The sequence below is a fragment of the Phallusia mammillata genome, chromosome 6, assembly GCF_965637545.1.
Source record: "Phallusia mammillata chromosome 6, kaPhaMamm4.hap1.1, whole genome shotgun sequence".
NCBI classification, from domain to species: domain Eukaryota; kingdom Metazoa; phylum Chordata; class Ascidiacea; order Phlebobranchia; family Ascidiidae; genus Phallusia; species Phallusia mammillata.
In genome coordinates this window covers 7,848,573-7,859,647 of record NC_137257.1, presented here as the reverse complement: position 1 = coordinate 7,859,647, position 11,075 = coordinate 7,848,573, and the positions used below count along the sequence as shown (strand labels likewise).

At 35.3% G+C, this 11,075-nt stretch overlaps 1 protein-coding gene across 2 annotated transcripts; it reads right to left on the bottom strand.

Annotated features, from left to right (window-relative positions):
* Nucleotides 1-4,499: 4,499 nt before the first annotated feature.
* On the bottom strand, nucleotides 4,500-10,775 carry LOC145233807 (A-kinase anchor protein 7-like). 2 transcript variants are annotated; one of them, XR_013861182.1, is made up of 10 exons: nucleotides 10,568-10,775; nucleotides 10,408-10,515; nucleotides 10,128-10,257; nucleotides 9,821-9,981; nucleotides 9,583-9,689; nucleotides 9,337-9,481; nucleotides 8,850-9,029; nucleotides 5,998-7,437; nucleotides 5,628-5,700; nucleotides 4,500-5,339 (listed from the first exon to the last, which is right to left on the bottom strand). XR_013861182.1 is itself a non-coding variant. In XM_080098595.1 (8 exons), the coding sequence occupies exons 1-8, from the start codon at nucleotides 10,629-10,631 to the stop codon at nucleotides 7,328-7,330; spliced, it is 1,005 nt and encodes a 334-aa protein (XP_079954721.1). In that variant the 5' UTR covers nucleotides 10,632-10,775; the 3' UTR covers nucleotides 5,719-7,327. The 2 variants fall into 2 exon arrangements, 1 of the variants encoding a protein (XP_079954721.1); XM_080098595.1 differs by lacking the exons at nucleotides 4,500-5,339; nucleotides 5,628-5,700 and having other exon boundaries at nucleotides 5,719-7,437.
* Between the last annotated feature and the right edge of the window lie 300 nt (nucleotides 10,776-11,075).

The following is an 11,075-nucleotide window of genomic DNA, read 5'->3' as shown; positions in this document are numbered from 1 at the left end:
TTCTTAATGCCTGGTAACACCACTCGAAAAGCCGTCGCCTTGCACAGCGAAACCCCTTTAATTCGAATTACGGCATTAGTGCGGGTGGACGGGCGCTTGGCCGCTGTAAATTATTTTAATTGCATTTTGTCTTCGTCGCTTCGATGGCCTCTTAAACATATGGCACAGAGAAAATATGATTAAGCCTTGCGTCAGGAACAAATGTGTTCTCATGCCAAAGCCGGATTGCGAATGTGATTAACGATTAATTTGTTGTTCGTTTTGCTCGACTGATTGTTAAAACGTTTCTATAGGCTTGACCTCCCAATTCTCAGTACACTGATAAGTGATAATTAATATTGAATGATAAAATAGTAAAAACTAAGTTTTGTATTTTGCAAAAAAAGTCACTTGAAATTTTAAAATTCTTTCTATGCGTTGAAAAAAGTAAATTATGGACAGCAACATTTAATTGGTCAGTATTTAATAAGTAGATTTAGTTAGTTTCAAAAAGGTGATATTAATGTAATATTTACGTTTCTGTAAGTTCCATAGGGTAAAAGACTTTTGAACGAAAGGTCAATAATTTGTTAGGCTGGCTGTTTTCACACAACATTTTTTTGTACTATCATTTTCCGCTAATGCAACGGTTCTCAAACTGGGGTTCGCGGTCCTTCAAGGGCCCGCAAAGCGATTTTAGAGGGACCGCGAGGAGCTTGGAGTATTTCTACAATCTTATGTAACATTAAGTCTTGTAGCTTTACAGGCAAAAAGTGACAAATGAATGAGTCTTCTAACAAAATGTGGCCCTTTACTCTATTTTAAAGTAGCAAAAAGAGACATTTGTTCGCGCACAATTTCTTGTTTGTAACGCAATGAATTGCCCTTGAAACATTCCCGCGCAAAGTGATCCCACGAAATTACAATAAATTTATTCTGTATATTTTGCTGTAGGAATACTTTCGAAAAGAAAACTTTTATTAGGTAACTCCACAGTTTTATTTTGTCAAGGTATTTTCAGTTTAAAAATTTATTTAACTTGAACTGCGAGTGCTCGAAATCATTGCGAAGGGGCCGTTATGATAAAAAATTAAAAAAAGTTTGAGAGCCGCTGAGCTAATGTACTAAAAACAATGTTGCCGGGATGCGTATATCTCAGATGAGTGAAATCGTTACTTGGTAAAAAAAACTTTTAACTTCGCCTTTTATGACCAGACCATTCTTTCCCTTGATATCGTTCAAGTCTCTTTGTTAACAGGACTTTCTGATCAGGATAATATAAATTTGTGCATTGTTTTAACAGCTAATCACGTGTGTGTTGTACTAGCTTTGCCTCCGTATCACGCCTTTAATTATGACCCTGAATAAAACAGTCACGATAGCCCAGTAGCATTCACTAGCGCATTGGACTGTAATATTTAATTCCATTAGCAAGATATAGATCGTTACGCATGGTCTAATCGACCATATTCGCTTCATTCCTCGATGGAAAAATGCCATTATGACGCAATAATTGATTGCTGTTTAAACGACGCCACGGCAATTTTTATTTCGATAATTGACATCGATTTTTTGGTGTGCAATTAAAAGCTGTAAATTAATTACCCATATCCGAATATTATTGGAGCGTTGTGGTATTTCTAATGAAATGTGGAAAAAATGACAAGACTGTGGCGTACAGTGCTTCGTATATTATTCGTACACACCAGTGGTTATCAACCTGAGGTCTGTCTACAATTATTGGTACGCCGGAGCTTTTAATGTGGTATACCCGAGTAGTTTTCTGCTATACCATATTCAAGTCAGATCATTAAATGCAACTTGACCCAACTAATTAGTCCTGGTTTTGGGCAAAACTCGTGTCTTGGGCATTCTTTTAGAATTCCCGACTTTGCTCGTATCGTAAATATGCGAGCCGAGTCAAGAAGAATAGGCTTATTAATTGGTGTACCCATCCGTACAGGGTTTAGGTGGTTCGCAGCGATAGATAAAGTCGTCAGGTGGTATGCGATCCGTAAAAGGTTGTGAGCCACTGGTATACACTGTACAGTATGGCACAAAATTAAAAAAATAAGCCTGCAACACAAAAAAGGCTTGAATTTCACTACGACACAGAAACAGAAGAGAAAAAAAAACACTTTCGTGCTCAAATGATTTTGTTACTTTTTAACCATTTTTACCCAGAAATTACGGTTACCCGATGACTCGTCGGCATGGATGCATAAAGACAACGTTTTAAGCAAGTCTAGATTCCCAGGGTCGCGATTTCGGTCGTCACACACGGGCTGTAACACACATAACTTGCGTACTTAAAGTGGTAACGCATATATACAACCTCTTAACGCACTCATCAATTATAAATGTCCGTATACAAAGGGTAAGTTAATTACTTCTTACCGTTGACTTTGTAATGCCAAACTTCTGTGATGCCTTGGTGACAAAAAGCACTGCCAATTCTTTAGGTAGCAGAGCAGTTGCTACTTAATCAAATTGTTTTATTTTTCGGGATTCTAACTCTCGTCTCTGCATAATTCAGAATACTTTTTCCTTACAGACGTCGTTGTATTAAAATTTTCTGATGTTTTGCTTGGTTAAAAATAAATTTGTATGCAGTGTCTGATTTTACAGTTTCTTTCCAGAAAAAAAAACGAAAGTGAAATAACATTTGTAAATTAAAATTTTTTTGCAAGTATATTAGACCTTGCGATTGAAATTGATTGTACTTAGTATAGCGATGATGAGATTAAGATTAAGACGTGTTTATTTTTATCGCTTTTGCGAAATGTGGTATAGATTTAAATAGGCCATGTACTACGAAATATATTTTCGAGACTGCATATACACTTTTCTCAATACCAGGCCAAATATTTTAAAAATAATAAACATGCACAACCTTTTTAGGGCTTAAAATACCTACTTTCCCAATATTAATGACAAATCGGATAAATGTATTTTATTTGATTGTGTATTACTATGTCTATTGCCTTCGATAAATGTTATACAACGCGCAACAAAGCTAAACGTTTTTGTTCCCACGCTCAAATCGAATTCCAATATGCATTTAAACCCCATGCAATTTACTTCTATGTTGGGCCGTTATCAACCTTTTATCATCAACGTATTATCTTTTGCGCGAACATGTTTTCAGTAATGGAAAATCATTTGTCTTGTTCAAGCCCAATTCTAATCGCATCAAAGCCCTTAGCAAGACGCAAATCAATGTATCCGACATGTAAGAAACTGATTATGAGTTGTCATTTGCATATAAACCCTTTAAGCATGTGTTCGAATTTTATCGGCTTTGATTAGGATTAAACGCTAAAAAAACTGGTAAATCAACTAGTGATGGGACGGTACTCGGTACTCGGTATCGATGGTATCGAACGATTTCAGTGGTATCGATACTCGTACTCGGTATCGAAATATTTTGTCTCAGTTTTCGATACCAACGTGCGAGTACCGAAGGCCGATTTACACTATAAGAACGCTGAAAACTTTGTGCCAATATATGCTTCGGACAGTACAAATTTGGGAAAAAGTTTCGCCAGGTTATACGTATTTTTTTCGCTATCGTATGGAGATTACTTTTTTCGGCATGTGTGTGTACACGCCTGTACGGCGGCCATGGCAGATAAATTAGCAGGTGATATACAACCAAGTACAACACTGTACTTAAGTACTCGGTAATCGAATACGATACGGTATCGAAGGTATATACATGTGGTACTCGTACTCGGTATCGGTACTCGCTTCAAAACCTGGTATCGTCCCATCACTAAAATCAACCAAACCTGCTGTAATGTATGTAAGTTTATCGCCACACAGGCCATGTGTAAACAGTAATTTTGTAATAGTGTAGTGCATGCTATTTTGTGTTAAAGATGTCTTATTTTCGTAAAAAAATGGCATTTTAAGACCAACAAGCATGTGTTTTAATCCCATTTAAAATTTGGTTTTCAATTCCAATCAGTTTGTGTTTGCGTAAACTACCGACTATCAAAACCAATTTGTTTTTATATTTACATTAAAACACATTTCCAGACCAAAAGCAGATTAACAAGCACTGTCCATTAATCCATAAAGTTATATTTCGCCTAAATATTTGAATGTTTCAACAAAACAAGCTGATCCGAATGAAAAATAGCATTGTAATATTGCCGAAAGCCCGAAAGCGTTGTTGGAATTTGATTATCAGCTATTGTAAGTCGTGTGGGGTAAAACCACTTTAATCCGCAGTGGTAGCGTTGCGACCAGGGGACTCACCACAAGATCGATAGAGATTCAAGTGACGCCGGCGTTCTACGCAATAATCTAGTGAATTTTGTACCTTTGTTACAGTGTCGTTTAAGGAATTCGTGGTCAAACGACTGTGGCATCTATTCTAGCAATACACCGGCAATAATACCACTGTGGCACTGTAGGACTGTAAGATTGATGTTGCTGTTGTTTTTGGCCATTTTTTTGCGACACATTGTTTTTGACTTCGTTTGTGTAACTCTCGCAAATATACGATCCAATTATTGTATTTGCAAAGTTAATTTTTATGCGAAAGTTATTCTACCACACCCAACACCAGTCTTAAATATAAGCGCACAGTAATTTCAACGACAGAACAATTAGTAACGGAAAATTGATAATTGTTTTAGCGTTTGCACGGTAGGCTACATAAATTACACACACACAAAAAAAAACATTTTAATTTTTTTAGATTATAATCCTATACTTCGAAACCTGTCGTTGGTACAAAGTTTTCTGTAGAAAGGCACAATAAATTATTACATGTCGTTAAACAAACAAAAAAATCGTACAGAGAGTTCAACAACCCTGTCTGGTAGTCTTTTCATGCTTACTAAAGCCCACATGTAAGCATAAAACCATAAACGAAAATCGTTAAACGAACACCGACCTCACCGTTCCTGCTGGTAATTGCTTTTTATGGGGCTATAAATGAAAATCACACAGGTGACCCAATATTATCAAAAATCTTTTTCACTTTAAAGCATTAATTTTCCGGTAAACTTCTGTTGTAAGTTTGGTGGCCTTGATTTATTTTGTTTAAAAATATGGTTGTAAACTGATTAGTTGTCGAATAATGGTGTAATTAGATTTGCGAAACTCACCTTACAGCAAAAAATGATTATACCGCATAGAATAAATACATCGGCGCATATTTATTACAACCTAACGTGGGTGCGTGTTTGACTAAAATATCCACAGTATACACAAAAATGAAGTAGCAAAAAATGGCGTAGTAAAACAAAATGACACGTTACGCTAAGGATTCATCTACATCCAGCTTTATTTCATTTTCCTTTTTTAGTCGAGCTTCCATCTCTCGCCTTTGTTTCCTTTCAAACAATCTGATAAAAAAAACGCATATTTATTTGGCATATGTTTTAGTCCGCTATTGGTAATAAAATAAAATATTTACTTTACAAATTTAAACCGTGAACCAACACTCGAAAACTCAAACCAATTCTAATACGTCAAACCAAAATACACCTGCAGATGTTGAAAATCAAAGTAAAAAACGAACTTGTTTTTCCCGCGTCAATTTACCATCCAGCGGAATTTGTTAAATTTTGGTCAATTTTACGTAATTTCGACTTCTATTGTGTATTTGAAATTCGTGTATTTATTATACTCACACAGACAATGCAAATCCAAGCACCAATAAAACCGAGATGGCAATCATCATGTTTGTATTCCACGTTGTCACCTCTGTAAAGTAATTTATAACTTACTTGACTTTTGACCACCGTTCATTAGTTGGACTAAACATAACATACTGTTCGGGAAGTCAAATTACCACTAGTAATATCGCTACAAAAACCTTTGAGGTAACAAATGTTAATGACACTCAATTCATATATTTCGCACGAAATTGTAACATAGGAGTCCGTTTCAACACCAAAATGATCATAAACCAACAAAATATGCAGATTAACAAACAAATCAGTTCCTTTTATTACCACATTACCAACACAACATTCAAAATGGTTACATAAATTTACTTACTGTCGTGCATTTTTGATTTGATGTTTTGAAAAACGAATTGAATCATTTGGTCTCGTTGCGCAGCAGGGTCCATTGTTAACGAAGTTGATACAACAATCTTACAATGAACCACTTTCAAGAAACAAATTTAACTTACAACAGACAAATATGACTTCGAAAACACAACCTTAAATTCCGAATTTGTCCTTAACTTTAAAAAGAAATCAGAACAACTGAATTGGTGTTATTCCGCAAAACCTTTCGACAATGTGCAGCTGAAGGCTTGAATTTTCCACTAAACTTGTTGTAAAACTTTACCATCAAACGCTTCAGAAATGGTGATGACAAATTTTACGGCGCGACGACTTTTATTATTGAAGCTTTGTAGTTGGTACTTAACAGCTTTGAAGGCAAACATTAAAATGTTGTTAAACGCTGATGTACGTTTGTCCCAGTAAGGACATTTCTATTCTGAAAGTCTACAAACTAGCACTTTTTTAGCTTTTACTTGGTTGTTGTTTTATTCGAAGATTCGTAAACCAATTTACAATTACCTTGATTTGTAATTACGCTACTTTTGCGATCACTAGTTATCTGTAAGGTATGTGTAGAATCGAAATGAAATCCAACGTGGCCTACATTGCCACAGCTGTTTTTTTCCCTTAACGTTTGACAAACGAAAGGCCTTAAATGTGTAACCATATCGAGCAAAGTAGCCTAACACGCACTACCACACAGGAAACACATTTAAATTGGTGCCCGCCAATAGCAAACATTTGGCACAATGGAAAATTTACCACATGACAAACATCTAACGTAATGACCGTGACAATACGTTTAGGTTGTTTGATAACTACACCATAACAAAGCGACAGCACTGGGGGTTATGACTTAAATTTTTTATCACTATGACTTGAAGTTCTTATCATTACAAATAATACGATGTATTTGCCTTATAACTTATATATTTAACCATATAAATATTAGTAAGGCATTTACGTAAAGTTGGCATTTAGAAAAAGCTCGCTTGTGCAACATTTAGTTAGTTATATGGAACGCCTTTTGTGGACATTACGTTTGTTTTAATTATACGCTTAATGTATGAAATGGAAACAATCGAACCTAGGCACTACGACACGGGATATAATTAGTCAAAGTTAAAAAGGATCTAATTTGTGTAATACCGACTTCAAATCCAAAATGTGTTTTGTCATGCAAAAACGAAGTCTCCTTCAATGATAGTTTGTTTCAACCGCAGCCTTCTACCAGTCGATGAAATCTGTGGGGAATTGACCACATACTACACTCGAACTAGACTATTACTATCCGCAATGTGGCAACAGGGAGCTTTTTAAACGTCTGGAGGCTGTAAGTCGATTTCCTGCTCGATTCTCTTGGAAACGTCTTGGCTTCGGATTGTTTCTCGAAACTTCTGCAGTTTTTCTTCCATTCCAGCGGCACCTATGTTCAACATTTTCTTAAATTTTTTTCATTTATTTGTCACAAATCAAACCAAAAATATATGGTACTTTAAACTACAATCTCCCACCTAATTGCTTGATGGTAGAAGACTATAATATATGTCAATTGATATAAGTTAATGAATAACATTAAGTCAGATACTGATAATGCTGTAAAGGCGAAATGTATATACGTATCTAAAAATCTCAAGCACGAATGACGTAATGTTTTTTAAAAAAGTCAAAAATATACAATATAAATATGGTAGAACAGTGGTTCTTACCTTTTGAAGCTTGCAGACCAGTAAATTTTAAGTGGTGTTTTGAATGTAAACTTAAAATAATGGGTTGAACCGAACAGATGGATTAAACTTATTTAAGGAAGGGAAAATTAAAAAAAGGGAATTTAAATAATGCGAAACGTTTATTACGTACTATTTGGCTGTAACTACTTCAAATTTTGTTACTAATAATGCCCAAAGAGCCGAAGCCGTATTTCTTCTGAACTTATTATGCCTCAAAGATTTTGCAATTGCAAAAACATAGGCCGATATAATATTTTAAAAATCGTGGTGACAGATTTTGAGACAAAGGCAATGCTTTGTCATTTCCGTTGTCTTGATTTTGATTGTGATTGAATCCCACAGTCATTAAAGTTCACCGACTTACACACGAGACCAAGCAAAAATGCATATTGCGTGCAAAAAGGGTTACAAAAATAGGTGCATTTCATATTTAGATCTTTTGTCTGGCACCTACCCAGTCGCACAGCACGAAAATAAAACCTACCAAATGCAATGACTTCATACCGCAAAAATAGGCAACAACAAGATCACCTAACACGTCTTACAGACTTGGTTCGATACGTAATATCCCACCCACCCAAACAGTACACAAGTCATGGGAGTTCGGGTAGGTCTGTCAAATATATCAATAGGCACGACGTGTCAGGATTTCCTGAGCCGACCAAAGTAACCAATTGCCTTTAAAGCATCGGTACGCAACTTGAATGCACGGTTGCACCGGGTTGAACTTTGGGATAAACACGAATACCGGCCATGGTGACAGCTTGTCACGTGTAAAGTTTTGTTCGCTTTGTTGCCACTTTGCCTTTCTAGCTTCTGCTACTGTTTTGGGTGGTGAGTTGTGTGCGCCACCTAAAGGCTACTTAACACAGTTTTATAAAGTGGAGTGGTTTTCTCACCAAACTTGGCTGTTTTTTTGACATTGAATTTGGTGTTGTTTACATATGTTCATTTTCTAATGCGGTTTTGGTGGTTTTGACTTGACTTTAGCTAGTTCATGCAAAAGAGTGTTCACAAAACTTTTCTTAATGTCTTATAACACCAAGATAGCAGATGTCATACAAAATAGAAAAAAATACACACTTCTAAGTATCAAGTTTGAACGTACTTGTGGTGCTTGCCAGACAACTGTTAATAATATTAGTAGCAAGGTTATCAGCAAATAATGCATTAAGATTTGATTGGTTGTTGTATTCATGGGTCATCAGTGCTGTTGTAATGCAACATACAGCCACACTTTCAGCCCAATCATCTATGGACCAAGTACTGTTTGAACTTGAATTTTCCCCTGAAATTAAATTGTTTTCAAAAATTAGGTTTATCTGGTATAAGAGACTTGAGCCAAGAACAACAGTGTTTTGGCTTTTTTACTCTACTTGAGTACTGGATACAGTATTTCATCATTTGATATTTGAGTTTCAGTGCTATTTGGGATTGTCCCAGAAAGAAGTTATTTATTTCCCGTATTTAGTGAAGTTGTTGTCTTTTTGTGACTTACAGTACAATCCATCCAATTAAAACATATATATTCTTAACAGCACACCTTCACAATGGGTAATGCTATGCATTCTATATTGTGAAAATGTCCAGCTTACCAATGGAGATTCCTGACTCACTGAAGTAATACCCATCTGGTTGTTTTTTCTTCACCATCGAAAGTAATTCAATGCTTTGAATGGATTGTTTTCCAAAATGTAGCTTGGCAAAGTTTCTGTATAGACCAGAGTCGATTTTCTTTATCTGGAAATCAGTATCAGTTAAACTTGATGCCATCAAATAATAATCCATTTGAAACCATTCTAAGATACTTTCTTTTTTTAATATGTTTGCTGAAATCTTACTTTATTTTTTCCAGTGTGCCTCATCTTTGATAGTTTAAGTATTGTCAGGTGTGGTTGGAAATTATCTCGTTCCCGAACAAAACCTTGAAATTCACTTTGCAGTAATTCTGGATAATAAAAAATGGAGATAAAAACCTTTCAAACCAGCAAAAATACACAAAATGTCAACTCAGTTTTAGTTGTTACACAGTTGTACAATTTTCAGAGATACATGCTACACACACAAATTCGTATGTACGTGCAACTTCTACTAATTTCTGAAAGTTGTCATCTTCCTCGAGTTTGGCAAACAAAACTTGATGTCTGAAGTGTCCTAGATCCTTTACTTTGACTTCAAAATCTGTATTTTCCAATTGATTGGATATTTTGTGTTTACATTCTTGCAGGATTGTACTGGCTCTACAACAAATAACTGCCAAATTAAGAGGTGTTTATCAAATTATTTTTGCAATGATTTATGTGTGATAAGCATTTTAAGACATAATTTTGCCCTAAATATTAAAACATATTGTGGTAGTTACTATAGGAAGAAACAATCTTCTTACTTTTCTACTGCACAATCATCCTCCAAATGCATAACAGCCAAAGTTACATGAGTAGTTTCAATTGGCACACATGCTTTTGCTAAAAAGTGTAGTTGTGATTTTACATGTTCCTGTACCGCGAGTATTTTTCCTGAAGTTTATTAAACATAATTGTAGTTGGACCCATGAAATTTCAACTAACCTTAAAACAATGTCACTAAATAAAATTAATTAGGTGTATTCAGTATAAGCAACTATTTGTACTATAGAGTCATAGACTATGACTCAGAAGATCATTTACCTACAATTTCTGGGTTACAAAAGCGTGTTCCTATGAAGTAGTTTGGCCGATTGTTTTTCTTAACATGTTCTGTTGGTTTTACTAGATTTGGTTCTCCCTTTTTTCGTTCTGCGGTAAAAAAGGCTGAAATATTTTACAATCTGAATTTCACTGAACTCACTTTCTCGCTTTTTCTTGTTGCTTTTAGTGCCATGGCGTCTTTTAGCTTTAACTTCGGTTTCCATAGTGTAAAGAATAGAAAAACTAAGGAATTTTTCTTAAGTTTGGTTCTTGTCTTAATCAGGGAATTTCCCAGTGCATACTGTTTCCATGGAAATATTTTGCATGAATAAACATATGATTTTCGTCGGAAATAAGTTTGGTACGGTGCCAAACAAATTACCTAATTTTCTGACAGCATGAAAATGTTCTCATTAGTGTATTTATAAAAATCTTATTGGCTCTAAATAAGGTGACATCTTTCGTTTTAATGCTGTAGATAATGTAAGAATATCCAGTAAAAATATTTAAAATTGAAATTTGTGCAAAGGAAACCATGTCAGTCACTATTGTGGAGAAAAAAATACCCTGGACGGCAGTGGCGTAGGCAGCCAAAACTTTTGGGAGGGGCCAAATAATTTGTGGTCTTATACAACTTTTTGCAAACGCTCGGCGTGCTTTTACCAAAC

Excerpts from the sequence above, each read along its gene's own strand:
- LOC145233807 (XM_080098595.1), bottom strand. The coding sequence starts at position 10,631 with ATGGAAACCGAAGTTAAAGCTAAAAGACGCCATGGCACTAAAAGCAAC. Across the intron at positions 10,258-10,407 it reads TTGTAACCCAGAAATTGTAG|GAAAAATACTCGCGGTACAG; the intron begins GTAAATGATCTT and ends AATAAACTTCAG. Across the intron at positions 7,438-8,849 it reads TTGTCTGGCAAGCACCACAA|GTGCCGCTGGAATGGAAGAA; the intron begins GTACGTTCAAAC and ends TGTTGAACATAG.